Source organism: Mustela erminea, chromosome 17 (assembly GCF_009829155.1).
Source record: "Mustela erminea isolate mMusErm1 chromosome 17, mMusErm1.Pri, whole genome shotgun sequence".
In the NCBI taxonomy this organism is placed as follows: Eukaryota; Metazoa; Chordata; class Mammalia; order Carnivora; family Mustelidae; genus Mustela; species Mustela erminea.
Genome location: NC_045630.1, coordinates 26,618,772 through 26,640,654, shown reverse-complemented (window position 1 = coordinate 26,640,654; position 21,883 = coordinate 26,618,772). Strand labels below are relative to the sequence as shown.

The 21,883-nt window shown below is 35.3% G+C and overlaps 1 protein-coding gene across 3 annotated transcripts in view; it reads right to left on the bottom strand.

Annotated features, from left to right (window-relative positions):
• Positions 1 to 21,883, bottom strand: part of COP1 (COP1 E3 ubiquitin ligase) — a 245,993-nt gene that overhangs the window by 24,876 nt on the left and 199,234 nt on the right. The window contains exon 19 of one of the 3 annotated variants that reach the window (XM_032317089.1): positions 19,714 to 20,030. The exons of the other annotated variants lie outside the window; for them this stretch is intronic. Within the exon in view, the coding sequence (XP_032172980.1) occupies positions 20,016 to 20,030 (15 nt within the window). The 3' untranslated portion in view covers positions 19,714 to 20,015. Of the gene's footprint in view, positions 1 to 19,713; positions 20,031 to 21,883 lie in introns of those variants that run through there. 3 annotated transcript variants of the gene reach the window in all.

The following is a 21,883-nucleotide window of genomic DNA, read 5'->3' as shown; positions in this document are numbered from 1 at the left end:
AAAGGGTGCCAAGAACATGTACAAGGGAAGGAGGACTGAGATACACACACCAAAAAAATCACATATGTCCACCAACTTTCCTTTATTCCTAATGCTTTCTAAACTCTCCTCCCTTCTCATTTCCCAGCCCCAATCAGGTTAATTTTCCTTGACACAAAACAACTCAAATATGATCTCTAGACACCCATAACTTCCCTCACATATCAATACCTCCAGACCCTGGATACACCCCTGAATAAAGCTCAAGAACAATGTGCTTGCAATCACATATCTGACAGAAAACAATTACTCCATACTGCCGATCAATACTACGGAGGGCCTCTTATCATGGAACTGTCCATTTCTAAGGGCACTATTTGCACATTTCCTCCAGAATACTCTGGCAAAACTATTTCAAAAGTTCTGTACTACTTTAAGGATACTGTGTAATACAGAAGAAATGGTAATGAATTTAAGACATGGGGACCTGGACTGTATTTTGGTTCTGTCATGGTACTGGCTTCACCTTCGTGGAAACTCAATTCCTTCAATTATAAAGCGGAAATTTCAGGTACTTCACGGAATTTTTATGAAAACTCAAACGAAACAGTAAAGTATCTAACCAAAACAGGAAGTGGCATATTATAGGCACCAAACAAGTAAGTGGCAATTATTATTATTATTTTTTAAGATTTTATTCATTTATTTGACAGAGAGAAAGAGAGATCACAAGCCGGCAGAGAGGCAGGGGGAAGCAGGCTCCCTGCTGAGCAGAGAGCCTGACTTGGGGCTTGATCCCTGGACCCTGAGATCATGACCCGAGCCAAAGGCAGAGGCTTAACCCACTGAACCACCCAGCCACCCTGGCAATTATTCTTAATAAAATACTATAACCTAATTTTTTTTTAAAGATTTATTTTAGAAAGAGATAGCAGCAAGGAGGGGCAGAGGATAAGGGAGAAAGAAACATAAGCAGACTCCACACTTATCACAGAGCCTGATGCTAGGCTCAATCTCATGACCCTGAGATCATGATCTGAGCCAAAACCAGGAGCTGGACATTTAACCAGCAGAACCAGCCAAGCATCACAACCTAAATTTCTTTGTAATTAAAAGGCAGTTGGTGGGCACCTGGGTGGCACAGTTGGTTAAGCATCTGCCTTCAGCTCAAGTCCTGGGGCTGAGTTGGGAGTCCTTCTCTCTTTCCCTCTGCTCCCCCTACCCTGCAGCTTGTGCACTCTCTCTCTCTCTTTAATAAATCAACTCTTTAAAAAAAAAAAAGAGGGGGGGGGTCGCCTGTGTGGTTCAGTGGGTTAAAGCCTCTGTTTTCAGCTCAGGTCATGATCCCAGGGTCCTGGGTTCGAGCCCTGCATCGGGCTCTCTGCTCAGCAGGGAGCCTGCTTCCCCTCCTCTCTCTGCCTGCCTTTCTGCCTACTTGTGATCTCTGTCTGTCAAATAAATAAATAAAATCTTAAAAAAAAAAAAAGAAAGAAAAAGGTGTTGTCTGAAGTATGAATGTCCTAGTATATCACAGTCACCATATTCATGTTCTTATAAAATTGATTAAAAACATAAAGCAGGCTCCCTAGGTTAAGGAGATTTAAATTTTATCTTAATTGTTTCCTAGAAAACTAAGTAGAACTAACTATAACAGCTTTTGGTGTTATTTTTTGCTCTCAAAGTAGAAGCAAGAAAGATAACTGGCGCAATGCAAAATGAAGTACAATTAGAGAATATGCTTGAGTGGCAGCTGGTAAAACGCATTCTATAGGTGCATCAGTAACTGTTAAAACCCAGAAAGCAAGGACAGAGGAACAAAAATGTAGGGATTGAGCTGGAAAAGGGTGAGAGGATTTAAGTAAGTGGGAGAGGGAGGAGAGGCAATACAGAAATTTTTAAATTTCGTGACTTGGAAGAAGATACAGCCAAAAGGAAATAAGGATGTTAATATGTTGAAAGTAGAATAGTAAAATCAAAGGAATGGTGTTTCATAATACATTTCTTTTGGTTGTACAGAATAAATTCCTGAGCTCAATGACTGATTTAAACTGACTTCACAGTGGGGCATCTGGGTGGCTCGGTTAGTCAAGCATCAGACTCTTGATTTTGGCTCAGATCACAATCTCAGGGCTGTGAAACCAAGTCCCGTGTAGGGCTCTGAGCTAAGCATGGAGTCCGCTTGAGATTCTCTTCTTCTCCCTCTCCCTCTCTACTTGTCCCACACTTGACGCACGCTCTCTCTCAAACAGATAAGTAAAATCTTTAAACAAATCTCACTGCTTTTTGTGGCTATTTAGAGTCTTTGAAATTTAGTTAGATGAAGTATGTTAATTCAGCAAATAGTTATAAAACAAATATAAGAAGGAAAAAAAGCTCAACAACTGATACTTTATAGTACTTTGTTACTTATAAATCCATGAGCAGTGTGTTAAAAATGAAGACTCCGGAGCTTCTGGGCTGGTGAACACATTCAAGTGACAGGAAGATGGTTTGCCCAGGACAAGAAAGCTCTATACTCCGCCCTGCCGCCGCCAGCAGCAGCAGCAGCAGCAGCAGCACCTTTCTCTGTGCATCTTTTCTATTTGGCTTTCCCTGAATTGTATTCCTTTATAATAAATTAGTAAATGTTTGGTCAAATTTGGCTGATTAAACATCAGGATATGCTACCTTTTGGGAGACACATCTTTGACTCCAGCTTTAAGATCCTGATTTACTACAAGCACTACAAGAATGTTCTAGCTTTTATTTGTGCTATTGAGGAGATCAAAGGGAAATCACAGCCTATTATCCAATGTTGCCCTTGGAGCTGGTCTTTGTAACATCTTCCAAAGTGACCAAATTCCAGAGGGACTTAGAATTTTAATGTGGCTCTTGGAAGGGCTGAGACAATAATACCTAGGTTACTGCTCTGAAATGAAGAACAGGTCTGTGGTGGTCACTGCTGGAAACATTTTTTTTGCCCCATCCCCAATGGATACATTACTGGATCTCTACCAATTTCCACAGGTGGGATCAACACTGGATGTGCTGGGGATGAGATCTTTGTTTCTCCCATGTAATTTTAGGCTATTTAATAAAAAGAAAGAAGAGATTTGTGCATTCCATAAAGAAATAAAACCACCACCATAGAGGTTCCTGCGTCTCACCTTCTTTGAAACATTAACTTAATAAGTCTGAGGTTTAGAAACTTGCATTCTTAATACAAATCCCAGGAAATTAATAATTCTGAGGTAGATAATCAGTAAGACCATGCTTTGAAAAAACACTAGTATAGACACTGGAAACTGTCTATAAGTGTTGAATTCAGCGAAAGGAGAAGTCTGCATTTTTCTGCTATTTTTCTGTTAGTGAGAGGGAAGTGGAAAGATTTAAATAAACAAAATTACTGAGTGCCTATTTTCCTGATCCCATGCAAGGCCAAGACAAGACCAAGATGAACAGGACAAGAGTTTTTATCCTAATGAGGCTTTTGAGTTCAATAAAAATGACTATGTATGTGAAGCTTATTTTAATACTTTTACATAATCTATGTAAGTTTACTTAGTTAAAAAAGATATTATATTCAGTACTGGAATTTGAAATACCAAGTGGCTCACAGGATTTCATAGACAATTTAACTTCACAAATGGAAATTCAAAATAAATAACAATAAAAAGGGAAACTGAGAGCTATGTTGTTACCTATACTAGTGTTGTTTACATGTACTAGTAAGTAAAAGTCCTATTCTCTTTTCTTTCATCCTCCCATTTCAGTATTTTAAACTAGTCCATAACAAAGGAAACTACACAACATCAGCACAACTTCACAGAACGCAGTTTTGAATGCCTCACCTCTTTTTTCAAGTGACATTAAATACCTGCAAAGGATTCAAGTAAGACTGAGGTAAAGAGTAAGTTAACATAATGAAAATTCAGATGTTGACTTTCACTGCAAATGGAGTCACGAGTTCTTAAACATCACACATTTTTAAATATTTATTGTTTATGAGGTGATGGGAAGAAGTAGGAGCTGTTTTTAATGGAACAACTTTGTAAGACTTGGAGTTACAGAAAAATATAATGGACTTCCTTGTGAAGAAGGAATTTCTGGTCACCAGAAGCATTGGAAAAGTTTGAAGGATACCCCATCAGAAATGTGATATAATTCATTTCTACACTGGGCAAAATGTAAGGAATCTAATGGTAGTCATCTAACCAAATAACACTACTACTTCTGTGGCTACGAAACTCAGCACTGTACTTAAAGAACTTCCCGGCTATGACATTACAATATGTAACACATAGAAGTACAGAAATGGGCATCTGGACATAGCGAGCAGAAGCTCAAAGGCACAAGGGTAAACAAACAATCATGTGGTTTTTGAGGGTCTTCAAACAGTTCAGTGTTGCTGGAGTGTAAAATGTGCCTACGCAAGTGGTATGTGATAATGTTAAATGTCACATAAAAAAGCTTAGATTTTATTCTGTAATCATTAGACACGAGGGAGCATTTTAAACATGGGACTACGAGGTGATGGCCAGGGGTGATGAAGGCCTGAACCAGTAGGGGTAAGTGGCAGAGTAGCAGGGGACAAAACGGAGAATGGATTCAAGATTAAAGGATAATGAGATCAGATTGTGCTTAGACACATACCAAACTTGCTTTTACATTTCTCCCATCCAAGTACTAACCAGGCCCGACCCTGCTTAGCTTCCGAGATCAGACGAGATCGGGCGCGTTCAGGGTGGTATGGCCGTAGACTGCTTTTACATTTCTAAGAGTCCGTTCTTTAATAGTCAAAACCTTGTACTTAAATAGATTTGATTTTAAGTTTATAGAATACCAAAGAATACGGGTGCCTGGGTAACTCAGATCTCAGGGTCCTGGGATAGAGCCCCCTCCCAAGGCTCCCTGCTCAGCATGGAGTCTGCTTCTCCCTCTCCCTGTGTCCCTCCCTACTCCCCCACCGCTTGTGCTCTCTCTCTCCCAAATAAATAAAATCTTAAAAAAAGAATACTGAGGAATAGGAGCATATTTAATAAAATTTTAAAAAATTAATCCAATAGTTTCCATGTTGTAGTAAATCACAGCAATAGTCTATACTGTCTGAATTTCAACAGAAATCCCCCTGGTTCATTAATAGAATACCAAATTAGTTTAAATGTGTCTTCACAACTGTCAGTCACATTCTAAAAGTCTGGCAAACTTTAGAGAAACTTTCCTTATTTGAGACTCAAATTAAAATGCTCAATGGGTTAAGATGTTACATTATAACTTCTAAATACCATAAATATTTTCCTCACACTTCCAAAAAATTCTTGTCCTGGCTAAACAGGTCTTGAGACTTTCGTTAGCAAACAAATTTCAAATAGATGATTTCATTGCTACTACCAATTCGGATACTGAATTTGTGTTTTGTAATTGAGATTACTTTTGTCACTTAACTAAATGATTATCTGTGGTAATGGCAAGGGAGGGGTGGATTACAGAAGAACATACATTATACACCATATTTTGCAAAAGATAATTATCCCAAAATGTAATAAGAAATCAAAAACCTATTACTATTAATAGAGCTCTGAAATATACTGACAATACACAAATTTAAATACCAGGAAGTAAGTCTAAGATAATTAAAAATGATTGTTAAAAACCCCTTCTACCTACAGAAGTAATACAAGTACTAAAAACTAGAAAGTACAGCTTGGAGATAGAGAAAGCTGGAAAGAGCAACGCCCATAAGATAACAAGAAAAAAAAAAGCTGAACAACTGCTAATTAAGGACATTTCTTGGACCTGTTAAATAACTGTTTAGGGAAAAAAATCTAAAAACCAGAAGAAACTGGTACCTGCAGGAAGAGAATGCTACAGTATTTGCTTACCTGAACCAGAAACAGCTGGATAAACCAGCAGGAATTTTAAGTTCCTGTTTAACAAAATACCACAAGGTGCCTAGCATGATGTGAGAGGCCCCTGTGACTATAAACACTGGGGGTGGGAGACTAGCATGCTTTTCCAGACTTTTCTTCCATGATCCCCACCTGGGAAGAATGGAGAGAATCCTCAGAAAATGTCTCATGTGTTATTGGCTGGAGGAAAGGAACAGCAACCATTTCCTAAAACCATGCAGATACACACCTACTATGTCCCTATACAGAACAAAAGGATTAGTCTGTAGAGGAAAGGGAAGGAGGGGTTTATAGTCTGAGGAGAAACTGCAGTTGAGGGAGAACAGGAAATAAAATGTTTTACTCTTAGGAGAAGGGCAGGAACATATGCTAGGTCCAGCATTTCATTTGGAAGATGGGCAGAAAGGTGAACTAACTCCACACCCTCAAGACCTAGGTTCACAGGACCAAACTTGGAATGAGGATTATTCAAAACTTAAAAGAACATCCCTCCTCTCATAACCACCCCCACCACATAAACAAGGAATATAGCAAAGATTGCTACAAGAGACAGATTTGTTCTGGGAAGCAGTGCAAAGGGCAGACCGAAAACCCAGCAGAGAACACACTGAGAAAACTTCTGGCAAAGCAGCCAAGACTCTAAACATAAAGTATTACTAGATATGGTCCAATGAAGGTAATCATAGCAAGAACAAACTTTGAAACAACTTAAATCATGACTACGTTAACACAACTCCCACAATGAAAGTGTGGCAGAACGAAAAGTGTACACAGCATACTCATAAGTATTCACAGCATACAAAACATTTCCTTCAGTATCTACTGTCCCATACAATATGTACGGCTTTTAACCAAAAATCACAAGGCATTCAGGGAAAAATAATCTGAGGAGACAATCATTAAACTAGACTCAGGCATGACACAGATGTTGGGACTATCTGTAAATCAAACCAGATCAATACTTACATTAAAAGTAAATAATTTAAACACCCAACCAAAAAGTAGAGATTGTAAGACTGAGTAACTGAAGAACATTTACATGCCATCTACACCTTACCTTCGGACATAAATAAACAAACTGAAAGGCACTAAGATGACATACCAAAGAAGCTGTAACTGAAAGAAAACTAGAATTGCTGTATTAATATCAGACAAAATAGACCTTATGACCCAGAATATGACAATAGACAAAACGGAAAATTTCATAATGATGAGTTTATACACATCACAGAGCTGTAATAATTATATAAAGAACACAACACAAAACTACATAAATCAAAACCTGATGGAATTGAAAAGAGAAATGGAAAACTGAACAATTTATACCTGGAGATTTAAAAATTCCCACTCTTTACAGCTGACAGAACAATTAGACAGAAAATTAGCAAGATTATACAAAAATTACAAAACCTTATCGATTAAGTTGACCTAATTAACATTTATAGAACAGTCTACCGAACAAAAGCAGAATACAGATTCTTCTCAAATGCATGTGGAACATATATGAAACCATGAAAGTAATTTTAAACCCCAAAAGTAGAAGCCATATATTCCTTAGACTACAACAAAATTAAACTAGAAACCAAACTTGGATATTAAACAACACATTCCAAGTAACTCAAAGGCCAAACAGAAAATATCAAGGGAAATTTTAAAATATTGTGATCTGGATGAAAATTAAAAATTAAAGGAGCAGTTTAAGTATTAAGTGCATGTTCCTTTTGGATTATTTTTTCAGAAGTGGTAGAAACAGGTGGTAAATAGGCAGGGGAAAGCATTTAAAAAAAATGTTGTCAAAGACCCTTCATCCATTAACATTTTATTTCAAATGCGAGGCTAATGACCACTAAAACTTCCTCTGAAGAGCTGCTGTTGATTATTTCTCTAGACGGCACAACAAAGCTAGAGTGAATAGCAATTACCTATTACTTTTTTTACTGACATGTTGATGCTCCAGAATATTTCAAAAACACTTTCAAATGGAGAAAGAATGGAAGAGGAATAAAGTTAAGTGGTAAGACACTATGTGCTTTGGCAATGGTGAGTACTATTACTTTTAATGAATGGATTTGTATGGTTCTTGAAAAAATTATAAATGTGTACTTATATGTATATGCATGCATGTTTGGAGAAAAAAAAAACATTTCTACTTCCCTAAAAATGTGAGTTTAAATGTCAGTTATTTCACAAAATATAATGACTGCTCAAGATAAAACTTCAACATAAAATATATGTATTTTGAACAATGATAAAGTGGGTAAAAAGAACTAGCAGGTCAGATTAATTCAACCTCTTATTTCCAGGACTTCAAATCTAAAGTATAATCAATTCACTCAATTAAACTTGCCATCCACAATACTTAAAAAGAAAACAAACATAAAACTTTCCCCTATAATTCCCCGTCAGGTGGAATAATCTATTCAAAACATACCTTTGACAAGAAAAATCTAGGGGTCCCAGGTCAGAACTGAAATATACTCACACAAATAAGAAAAATTCATCTTAATATTATCTGGGATACTACATTTGAATCACTTCAGAATATATGAAGAAAACACTAAATACTAAAAGACTATTATGCTGGTCCTTACCTTAGAGTCTACACAATAAACACAACTTTCCAATTTTAAAAGGGTAAAGATCTAAAGAAAAAAAAAATTTTTTTAAGATTTTATTTATTTATGGGGCGCCTGGGTGGCTCAGTGGATTAAGCCGCTGCCTTCGGCTCAGGTCATGATCTCAGTGTCCTGGGATCGAGCCCCACATCGGGCTCTTTGCTCAGCGGGGGCCTGCTTCTCTCTCTCTCTCTGCCTGACTCTCCGCCTACTTGTGATTTCTCTCTCTGTCAAATAAATAAATAAATAAATAATCTTTAAAAAAAAAAAAAAAGATTTTATTTATTTATATGAGAGAGAGAGAGCACTAGAGGAAAGAAGGTCAGAGGGAGAGGCAGACTTCCTAGTGAGCAGGGAGCCTGATGCAGAACTTGATTCTGGGGCTCTGGGATCATAACCTCAGCCAAAGGCAGTTAGTTACTTAGCCAACTGAGCCACCTAGATGCCCCTAAAATTTTTATATATAGCCTTCACTATGAGATAAAAAATTATGTAAACAAAATTGATCCAGTAATTCCACTACTGTTTACCCAAAGAAATCAAAAACATTTATTCAGAAAGATGAGTACACTGCTGTGTTTTTACTGCAGCATTCTTTATAATAGTCAAGGTATGAAAGGAACCCAAGTATCCATCAATAGATGAATGCGTAAAGAAGATGTAGTAAATTAACAAAGAGTAAAATGAAATTATGTTTTTGTACCATTTTGAGAAGGATGGAAACTAAAACCTTGCACACTAAAAAATCAACAAAAAGAATCTTATTGAAAGTTAACATGTGTAACTACTCATACAAAATGAATAGCTACTCTATTTTCTAAACAACTGACTAAGTTTCCCAATTAAGAATTTTCTCTTTTCAGGATTAATACATCAAAACACCCAGGTGATAATGCAGAACAACTGGTAAGATAATTATTTACACTACAGTAAATTTTTCATTTAAGAAAACAGAAATATAGAAAATTATAATTTTTAAGAAAATTTATAATCAAATAGTTCAACATCCGTTTTTGTTATTTTTTACCCATATAACATGAAAATTCTATTTCACATTCCTTTTTTATAGTTCCTATAAATACTTTCAGGACCTATCACCAGGCATACTGATTACCAACAAACTGTTAAAGTAAACACATTATGGATGCAGTCAGTCTTTTTATTTCAAATTAGGAATATTTTACTCTAAATAATTCTTCCTATAAAGCTCATGTTAAAAGTAAGACATGGGAAAAAAAGTAAAACATGTTTTTTATTTATTCAAAATCTTATTAATAACACTTGGCATACACCATAAAACATACCTTCACTAAGCTGGCTGACATACATAAGCCCAATCGAAACTTCTTTTAATAAACAGATTTAATTCCTAGATGGGAAAAAGGTGGGTCTTTTTGTTTTGTTTGTTTTCTGGTTTAATAATGTTGTTTTATGTATTTATTTGATCATTATATTAGCCATTACAGTACATCCTTCGTTTTTGATGTAGGGTTCCATGATTCACTGTTTGCATTTAATACCCATTGCTCCATGCAATATGTGTCCTCCTTAATACCCATCACTGGGCTAACCCATCCCCCTAACTCTCTTCCCCCTGAAATCCCCAGTTTGTTTCCTGGAGTCCATAGTCTCTTATGGTTCTCATGGTTCTTCTCTTACCCCTTGATTAGGAAAAAGGTGTTTTTGTAATCTTATTGAGCTGTTTTTCCTCTTTACTTTTGAGATTATATGCAGATTATTAGCAATTTAATGGAGTTATGTTTTCTTTTTTCATGTGTATTTTCTTAAAATAGAAAATGAGGATTTTTTTTAAAGATTTTATTTATTTGACAGAGACACAGGGAGAGAGGGAACACAAGCAGGGGGAGTAGGAGAGGGAGAAGCAGGCTTCCTGCTGAGCAGGGAGCCCAACGGAGGGGCTCAAACCCAGGACCCTGGGATCATGAACTGAGTGGCAGACAGACGCTTAAATGACTAAACCACCCAGGTGCCCCAAAATGATATTTTTAAAAAGAATTTTTAAACTGAAGTATAGTTAACATAGTGTTCTATTAGTTTCTAATAGTTCTAATATATAATATAATGACTCAACAATTCTACACATCACTTAGTGCTCATCACATAGTCTTAATCCTCTTTATCTATTTCACCTATCTCCCTACCCACTTCAACTGTGACAACTACCAGTTGGTTCTCTGTATGTAAGAGTCTATTTTTCTGCCAAACTATGGAAAGAGCCTAGATATCATCAAACAGATGATATGAATGGATAAAGAAGATGTGGTATATATAAACAAGGGAATCATCAGATGTGGTATATATAAACAAGGGAATCATTTTTTTGATGCAGCCATCAAAAGACTCTGCAAAGATGTGGATGGGACTAGAGGGTATTAGGCTAAGCAAAATAAGTCAATCAGAGAAAACACAGAGGAAGGGAGGGAAAAATGAAACAAGATGAAACTAGAGAGGGAAACTAACCAATCTCAATCTCAATCTCAGGAAACAAACTGAGGGTTGCTGGAGGGGCTGATGGACACTGGGGAGGGTATGTGCTATGGTGAGCGCTGTTAATTGTGTAAGATTGATGCATCACAGACCTATACCGCTGAAACAAATAATACATTATATGTTAATTTTTTTAAAAGAGCCTGTTTTTCTATTTCTCTTTTGTTCTTCGCTTGTTTTGTTCTTTAATTCTACAAGTGGAATCATGGTACTTGTCTTTTTGACTTATTCCACCTAGCATTATACCATCTATGTTGCTGCAAATGGCAAGATCTCGTTCTCTTTTATGGCTGAGTAGTATTTCAGTGTGTGTGTGTTTACCCATTCTTCTTTTGATGGATTCTTGGGTTCCTTCCATATCTTGGCTATTAGAAAGAATGCCACAGTATAAACACAGCAGTGTACTCATCTTTCTGAATTAGTGTTTTTGTTTTCTTTGGGTAAACATTAGTAGAATTAGTGGATCATATGATAATTCTATTTTTAATTTTTTGAGAAACTTCCATACTGTTTTCCACAGTGGCTGCACCAATTTACGTCCCAATTAATAGTATACAAAGGTTCCTTTTCCTCCACAAACAAGTTATTTGTCTTTTTGATTCTAGCCATTCTGACAGGTGAAAAGCGATATATCACTGTGGTTGTGATTTGCATTTCCGTGATGATGAGTGATGATGAGAATGTCTTCATGCGTCTATTGACCATCTCTATATCTTCTTTGGAAAAATGACTATTCAGGTCCCTTGTCTTTTAAAATCAGATTATTTATTTTTGGGGTGTTGAGTTGTAGAAGTTCTTTATATATTCTGGCTATTAAAAGATAATATCATTTGCAAATACTTTCTCCCATTCAGTAGGTTGCCCGAATGGGAGGAAGGAAACTAATGGTTTCCTTCACTGTGCAGAAACTTTTTAGTCTGATGCAGTCCCAACAGTTTATCTTGGCTTATGTTTCCCTTGCCATAGAAAAATGTTTCTATGGCTAATGTCAAAGAAATTATTCTCTGTTTTCTTCTAGGATTTTTATGGTGTCAGGTCTCACATGTAGGTGTTTAATCCATTTTGAGTTTATTTTTGTGTATGGGATAAGAAAGTGGTCAGTTAGTTTCATTCTTTTGCATGCAGCTGTCCAGTTTTCCCAATGCCATTTGTTGAGGAGACCATCTTTTTCCCATTGTATATTTTTCCCTCCTTTGCCATAGATTAATTGGCCATATAATCGTGGGTTTACTTCTTGGCCCTCTATTCTGTTTCATTGATCTACGTCTCTACTTTCATGCCAGTTCCACACTGTTTTGATTACTACATTAAAAAAAAAAAGATTTTATTTATTTATTTGACAGAGAGAGATCACAAGTAGGCAGCGAGGCAGGCAGAGACGGGGGGGTTGGGGGGCGGCGGCGAAGCAGGCTCCCGCTGAATAGAGGGCCGGATGCAAGGATGCAAGTCTCAATCCCAGGGCCCTGGGATCATGACCTGAGCCAAAGGCAGAGGCTTTAACCCACTAAGCCACCCAGGTGCCCCTGATTACTACATTTTTATATTTTATCTTGAAATCTGGAATTGTAATGCCTGCAGCTTTGTTCATCCTCCTCGAGACTGCTTTGGCTCTTCAGAGTCTTTTGTGGTTCCATACAAATTTTAGCATTATTTGTTCCAGTTCTGTGAAATTTTTTTCTTAACTATGTATTAACACGTTAATATAGAATCCTTCATACAGTTGGTCTATTCTTTATATGACAGATGTACTTTGTGTAAATGTCAAATCATATCAATTAAAATGCTTATTAACAGCCAAAAATCTCATTTGAGTTTTACGACAGCCCTGTGAAACAGTAATCTTGTGTCACTTCCTTTCCTAAAAGATGAGAAGGTAAATAGAAGCAAAATCATTTGGTTAAGGTTTCTCATTCTCTTAAAATAAATAGGTAACATGACTCTGGACTAGAAAAAGAAGAGGAAAAAAATGAAGGGATTGAAATAATGAACTTCTGTTCACTTAGTTCTGTGATTTTTTTTTTTTTTTTTTTTTTAAATCTGCCAGACTGGGGTGCCTTGGTGGCTCAGTCAGCTAAGTATCTGCCTTCAGCTCAGGTCATAATCCCAGGGTCCTGGGACCGAGTCCTGCATCAGGCTCCTTGCTCAGCTGGGAGTCTTGCTTCTCCCTCTGCCCCCACCCCCACTCTTACTCCCACTCCCTCTTTCTCTCTTCTCTCCCCTTCCCGCTCACAAAAATAAATAAATAAATAAATAAATCTTTAAATTTGTCAAGCTATATAAGAATCAATATAAAATTCAAAGTGAGAGCAGAAAATAGAAACTTACAATTTTTAGTAATTGGTACTTCTAGTATAATTTATCGTCCTATCAAGTCAACTTGCCAGACATTTTGTAGCACTAATTTTTTTATTTTAAAGATTTTTATTTATTTATTTGACAGACAGAGATCACAAGTAGGCACAGAGGCAGGCAGAGACAGAGAGAGTGGGAAGCAGGCTCCCCGCTGAGCAGAGAGCCCGATGTAGGGCTCGATCCCAGGACCCTGGGATTATGACCTGAGCCGAAGGCAGAGGCTTTAACCCACTGAGCCACCCAGGTGCCCCTGTAGCACTAATTTTTAATCATTAATATTTTGATCCTCTTTAGGAAACAAATAAAAAGCAATAAACTCTTTAATAAGTACATGGACATGACAAACTTCTTCATGTGCTTTTAGTGGGTCAAAGAACATCCTAAGAAACCTTGTGGGGTAGGTTCCAGGAATTCCAAGTTAAGAACTTTGTTGCAGACAAATCAAAGAGCCCCAAAGGACGACTAAGAGTAAACAACTATGGTAACTGCTAATCTAACCAAGACACATATTTGATTTAACAAGGAGCTTTTAAGAAGAAAAAAAAAGGATTCAGTACTGGAAAACTAGATAATCACACCAACTAAGTACTAATCTGAAGTTAGAATTACCATCCATCCTATTTCTGTTAGTATTTCAATGTTAACAGAGATAACTAATGCAAATATCCAAGACTACAGTTATATAGTTAGAAAAATGAGAATGCTACCGTACAGATGGTTTCATTTTACATACAGGTTAGGCTGCAACAATCAAAAGTTCAGAGCAATGTCAGAAAGGGAAAAAAGCACTGGCCTATTATTTTTCCCATCTCATAGTATGTTCATCAGAGGAACATGAGAGCAGCTGTTATTAAGATGCAATATAACTTCAAATACAATAACTTCCTATTAACCTGTGACAGTAAGACTCTATCTGAACACTTGCTGACAATGTGAAGTTGCCAAAATTAATGCAAAACATAATGTAGTAATTATAGTATCAGAAACATTATATTAAGAGTGAATTAGTAAAGACTATGGGAACAAAGAGGTGCCTGGGTGGCTCAGGTGGTGGGGTGTCCAACCCTTGGTTTTAGCTTGGGTCGTGATGTCATGGGATCAAGCCCTGGGTGGGGCTCTGCACTCAGTGGAGTCTGCTTGACATTCTCTCCCTCTGGCCCTCCCCATGCTTGTGTGCATGCTCTCTCTCTCTCTCTCTCAAAATCAATAAATAAATCTTAAAAAAAGAAAAAAAAAAAGAATATGGGAAGAAAGTTCAAATTTTAGGGAGATTTTTAAAAAGTTAATTATTTTTCTTGCCACTGTTATATGTAAAATATTCATAATTTAGACGTATAGTCCTTGAGGGGCACCTGGGTGGCTCAGTCCATTAAGCATCCAACTTTTGATTTCAATTCAGGTCATGATCTCAGGGTTGTGAGACAGCCCCGTGTCGGGCTCCATGCTGGGTGTGGAGTCTCCTCAGAGATTTCTCGCTCTCTTCTCCCTCTGTCCCTTCCCCCTCTCTCTCCCTCTTTTCTCTCTCTTTCAAATAAATAAATAAATAAATAAATAAATAAATAAATGAAAACTTTTTAAAAAGTGTAGTCCTTGAAACGTGTTACAATTTGTTCAATAAGGATTTCTAAAATTGGCTTAAGAAAATTCCATTTTTCTTAGAAAATTGCCCTTACAAAACTTGTTTCACCACGTTTTCAACATCAAGAAAGTTTCTCTTCTCAGATAAAGTTATGCCTAACTGTCAAAAGGGTTCTTTCCTTACAGCTAATGCACATCCTAGAATTAGAGGCAGTTATTCCATTTTAAGTGAGTTCAGAAGCTGAATCAAGAGAGAAAAATAATGCAAACCAGGCAGTTTCTCAAGCAATGTTTTCATGAATTTGTATATATGGGATAAAACAAGGTTTAGCTTATTAGAGGACCTACATATAAACAATATGGTCTTACTATAAGCATATAAATGGTTTTACATATATGGTCAACTGGACAATAGAAATCGGATATACAGCTCCTTCAAATTAAAGAGGGAAATGAAACTCAGATGTTAGATGACTTACCGACATCAACAAAGCTAATTAACTGCTATAAGCCTAGAGTCTTCATCCTTCTAATACAACAATGGATACTGCAAATTTAACTTCAAATATATTTCCCAAATTCTTGGAAAAAAGTAAAACCCTATCCCCACTTCCTTTGTCTTGCCTATAACATCTTTTTGGTTGTTGTTGTTAATTAAACTAAAACCACAAATCAAAAGTTGAAGTCAATCACTTTTCTTAAAGTCCTTTACATAGTTGCACAGATAAGGTTCAAAGCTCTTAACACAGTCCAGAATTAATCCTTTACCACTTTCCATTTCATCTCCCACTAGTCCTGTTACATCCTAGCAGGCTCCAAACATTCTTCTTTCATATTCTTAAGCTTTTGCATATGCTGTTCTTTTTACCTAGAAATATATCTGGAATAGATCTGTAGAACTTCCACAAAATACTGAACAAGATAGGAGGACAGGATAGACAATGTTAATTGTCTATAGAAAATGTTAATTTTCCAACTTTTACACATTAATTTATTACTAGTAGTAGCTACCATTTACTGAAGACTTATCATGCATAAGTGTTTCATATGCATAATGTCATTTGCTTCCTAACAACACTTTGAGGTATTAAGTATTCGTATTAATCCACTTCAAAAATGGGGACGTGGACTCAGAAAGGATAAGGAATTTTCCAAAGATGTCCCAGCAAAAGAATCAATGTCTATGCCTAGAAATCAGATTTTAAAGAGTGTGCTACATGAAAATATACACACCTCATCTCCCTCTTCTCACCTCACTGCCTCTTACCTTCACCTCCCATCCCTGACAATCAGTACAGGAATGGTAAGGAGAAACTATAGTTTCTAAAACTGGTCTGTGTTTGGAAATCAAAACAATAATAGATATCAAAAGCTAAAAAATGTGAATCCTTTGATCCAGTTTTTCCCCAGCTTACAAGATTCTGTATTATAAATATAATATTACAAGACAAAAGGGGTAAAACAATAGGCCCCAAAACATGGAGAACTTAGAACTAAAAAAAAAAAAAAAAAAATCAGAGGCAGCCTAAATGTTTATATAATAATAGACAAACTAATTCATAATAAATATAAATGCATGATGTAAGGAGAGGAAATACTGAGCTGTAGTCAGCATAAAAACCTAAATACAAAGTATACTGAAAACGGAAAACTAATTAAGAAATGCAGGCCAAAGACTGGAAAGACAGACATCAGAACACTAACTGCGGTTTTGTTTAGGTGCTACTATTACAGGGCAAATCTTCCCTATTCTCTGTTTTCTAAAAGCTCTTTATTGGTGGAGAAAAATAGAACATTCTAAAGCAGAGATGATGAAAAGATTAAAAAAAAGTCACTGGTCTCTTGAATAAGATATAACTGGATTCACAGGATCCAAATGCTGAAGATAAGTTTCTGCTTGGTCAGGCATTGCTTTATGTATGACAACAGGCTGAGAAGGAAGCTTGTGGTTATTCTGACTTGTTTTGAGTCTTTTGATATATAACCTGTATGTTTTAGCAAGCATAAGAGAAAAGTGCATAATAATTCAAATGCAAATGTTCATGCAAAGAACCAAAACCTCATGATTAATTTAAAAAGTAACTGCCACTTATCTATCACAAAGAAAGAAAGATGGCATCTAAACTGGGTGAGAGAATCTCTTCTAAGGGTTTATTCAAACCAATTCAGAGCCAAGAGTTTCATTCTTAATAACTCAGGTTGATGCAAATCTTTATACCAAAAGACGTAAAACATACACAAGCTTAAAAGTAACTTATGCTTTTGATAAATCTCAGTCAATAGAAAAAATATTCCTTCGAAAAATTTACTAATTATTACCAAAAAAACAAAACCCTTTCATACTATTGGTTATATCAAGTGGAGGGGTTTAAAGTTAACATGAAATTTAAACAAAACAAACAAAAAAAACCAAAAGCCAAAACCTCCCAAAAATCCAAGTTACTACATTTGAGACATTCTTTTTTTTCTCCATATTCCTAAAATGATGACTTGGAAAGCAGAGAATAAAAAGGAAAAGGGAAAATAAGTAAAAGCAATGTCCCTAATGTGTAGAAAACAACCTCAACTCTGGTCAAAATTAAGTGGTTTTCTTCATTCTACTTCTTCATTATAGAAAGAATGAAACCTATTTATTTTTAAACATGGTGAGAGGACTGTGATGGACAGTGTAAAACCTACAGGATAACCAGGCTTTCTCTTACCAATAAAGATTAGCAAGATCCCTATAAGGGATCTTAGAATTTGATTTGCCATCAATAATTCACCCTTTCCATTAGTACAGGAAAACACAATTGTCAGATCTTAAAAATCCAGAGAAATGTAAAAAGCTTAGAATTAAAGTCTTAAACCTTTACAAAACAGAAAACTTTAAGGTAATGGAAATACTCCTCATAAACACAGACTCCTATTGAATTTTGACGCAGTAAGGCTAAACTTGTTAACTGGGAGAGGCATTAACCCTCCTTTTAAATATAAATATCCACAGTAAGTGTCTACAACAATTATCCATTCTTATTGGTTGACATAAGAACCACTATAGTCTTCCATTAGTACAAATAGCAAGGATTATCAGATGAATTATAGATCTGGTTGGTTAGTGAAAAATAGTAAGAGCACATAAGTATGATTTGTGAAACCTAAATTATTTTTGGCTGCTAAAAATAAGAATTATATATATTGAGCTACATATTTCAAAAGTATTTAGATAGTCTGGAATGAAATAAAAAAATCTCACTTCTTATTTATCAGGTGAGAACACTACATGAGGATCCGTAAGAATTATACAATAATTCTTAGCAATATTTTTAAAATAAAAAGATAAACTCTTGGGTCTCCTAAAATAAAGTCATGTTTGGAATGTTGTGAGAAATAAAAAAACAAAAAACAAAAAACGAACCAAAAAAACCCACTAAAAGCAAAGGCAATTACTACTGCTTTTGCTTTCATAACCTCTAGAAAGCAACTCACAAAGATATACTTGGTGTGTCACAAAACCATCAGACATAACTGGATACTTAGGATTTAAAACAGTAAATTAACAAAGAGGAACTGAATCTTCAAGTCAGATTTACTTTCTGTGTAATCTACCCCTAAAATTCCTACTTCCCTCAAAGTCAAAGAACCTGAAGACAAACATAAGCAATATCAACTATTTAATTCTCAACGATGTGTAAACACTTTGGTCATTTAAACCAAAGGATTTGGATTTATTTTCTGCCTTTATCTTTACCTTTTGATTGGCTATCACAGTTCAAATAAAGAATCTATATTTTCATTCAAATTAATCTTCTTATCTAGAGTAAAAAAAAAAAAGACTAACAAAAACAAGCTCCAAATTAAATAGCTTCTTTACAGCAATAATAATAGATGGACTTTTCTTTAATCTACATAATCAAATTATTTCTATGTTCAGCACTAACAACTTATCTACCATCCTAGAAATAACAGCGCCAATTTTTGTAGCTTTACTTGGAAAAATGCTGCATAAAATGGGATTTAAGAAATGATAGAGTAAGAGATCTGAAAGGCTATAAGGATCACATCAACAGAGAAACATCATGAGAACAATAGGGATTAACATGAGACTAGTGAAGTAAAATATAAACATATTTCTTTCCCCCAGATAGGATGCAAGTTTGAATCAGCAGGATACACTTTTTCCTTAAAACAGTTGCTGTCCTTGGTTAACTCTGATTTAAGTATAATTGCTAACTATATTTTTATTCAATTAGAAAATAATTTTTCATACATATACTTAATATAAAACCAACTCAAGTGGTATTCATTAAAAACTTTTAAATCAAGAAAATGATATTCAATATTCACTCTCTAGCCTTCTACTACTTCTAATAGAAATTTGGTAGGAACCGTCAAAAGATAAACATTTAGAAACCAAAGTTAAATCCTTTCCCATCTCAAAATATTTTGGACAATTTTAAGTGTGGTGGGGTAATAATGAAATTATTCACTCTCTCAAATTAATATATTTCTTTTTTCTCTTATGCAAGGTAAAGTAAAAATTTTTAAAAAACCAAGCAGCTTAAAGATTTCTGTCAATTCTATGCTTGAAAATTGGCATACTTCAGAAGGACAAACACTATTTCAAAAAAAAAGTTTAATGAGAAAAATTATGAGAACCATTCTAATATAGGTCAAATTCCATTACAGCACATATAAAAATGACAATAATGATATATTTAAAATGTTGAGTGGCAGACTCACGAAATCTTATTTTGTTGATTTCATTACAATAGTTACCATAATATATCTAAAGCAACAAATGTTTTCACAGAGGCTGTCCATACAGTAGTGGACATTAAGGTCAAGGAATATTTACACTTAATATAATTAACTTAGAAAAGAAATAAATTACAGCTTTGCTTCAGTTTTCCACCACCTTCTTGTCTCCTCTCTTTTCTATTTCCCCACCCCACTCTAGCCTGGATGCTAAGGGAAGAGTGGGGCACTTAGGAGATGGGAGCCACAGTCTTCCTGGAAGTCAGGGTCCATGCTCAGAATCTTCGTTTCCTTCCACGCCCAAGACAAGAGTTCATTCAGATTGGCCCTCTTCCAGTCAGGAAAATTTTCTAAAGTGTTATAAACCATCCAGCTAGAGGAAAGAAGAAAGGAAAGGAAAGATAAAAGGAAAAAGAGAAACAGAAATGAAGAAAGGAGAGAAGAAAGAAAAAGAAGCTCCTATGTTGTCTTCTCCATGTTCACTGAAGAATTCAGGATCAGAAACAGCTTAGTAGTGTGGGAAGTTAATATAAATTAAGGGTAATTTTTTTTTTAATTAAAGAAAGGAAAAAGACTACATCTTATTGTTTTTATTTATGTCTCTTCCCAAGGGGGTAAGAGAGTAGCAAAATCTAACAGATATTAGATATTCATAATTACAATCATTACCTCATTAGCAGATGCTGGAGAACCATTTATGTCTCTTGGTTACTATGTCTAACAAATCTCTTTCCAGTGGTAACATAATCATCCGTTTCCAAGCTTAATTATTCATATAATTTTCCAAGGAGGCCTGGGGGACTTTTTAATACAAGTCTCCATCTTTCCTCCCCCTAAATAGGGCTTCATGGATCTAACAATAAATGTTCTGTTCATATATATTTTTTTAAAGATCCCAATATGATTCTGATAATCACTCAGTTTTGAAAATCACTGGTATGAATAAATTTTCCTCTAGATGCATTCTGTACTTTAATGAAAGCAGACAGGCTTTTTAACATGTGCTTTAGCTTCCCTGGTTGTGGGCAATCTGCTGCTTTATATGCAGTGTTTACTGAGTCAGAGAGGAATGCCTATCTCTTAGATAAAAACATATAAATTGGAAAAATAGTTAAGTCTTCTTGAGAGAAAACTGAATTGTAAAATACAAGCAATGTTAAAAGGAAAGGAAGAACAGGCTATAAATCTAACAAAAGTATTAAGCTAATAATAAATACCAACTTCCCTATAGCTGCATTACCTTCAAAATTTTGTTTTTGAAAATAAGCAAAAGCCTGGGGGTTATCCCAAGGGGCACACTGGTAATTATAAAATGATTATATAGGTACCCATGAATGTTGATGTCAGAAAAACTAGTTTCTTAAACTATGTAATCTTGATATTACCACTGAGTTTCAAGTGAGTCTATTAGATGTTGGAAGTATTTTCTACCTCTACTCCAACATTCTAGTTTTAAACTAATATTTAATTAATTATGGAACAAACAAGATAAAGGAGAAGCCTAAAAGACTATACCATTTATTATAAAAATTGTATACTAATTACACATTAGGTGCAAACAATTTGCTTTGTGTTAAAGGGTATTTTAAAAATGAATGACACTAATAGCAAACATTGATATAGCTCTTACTATATGCCAAAAACTATTCTAAACTCTTTATGTACCTTAACTTATTTTAACTTTATAATAACCCTAAGAGGTAAATTACTGTTGTCATCAGCATGTTATAGATAGGGAGGGGGCACCTGGCTGGCTTGGCTGATAGAGCATGGGTGGTAAATTCAAGGCTTATGCTGGAAATGGAGTCTACTTAATAAAAAAAAAAATTAAAAATATAGATGAGGAAACTGAGCCACTGTACAGCTGAGGAAATTGTACAAGGTTACAGAATTACTATGTGGATGATCTGACTCAACTTGGATGATCTGGTTTCACAGTCGTGCTCTTATTTAATATAGTAGAATGCCTTTTTTTCAAGGAGTTTGCAGGTTAGCAGGAGATAAGAGACATGAACACAAATGTATAAGGCAGTATATTAATTCATTCAGCAAATATATTTAATGGATAGGAATCATGAGAGATTTAGATAAAGAAAAGATCTTAAGAACATAAAGTTTTAGTTAAAACACTTAAAAAAGTGTTCCGTTATATAAAGTTAGAAATTTATTAAATTAATTCAGTAGAAATAGGAATATAAAAATGTATTTTATTATATGACTGAAAAA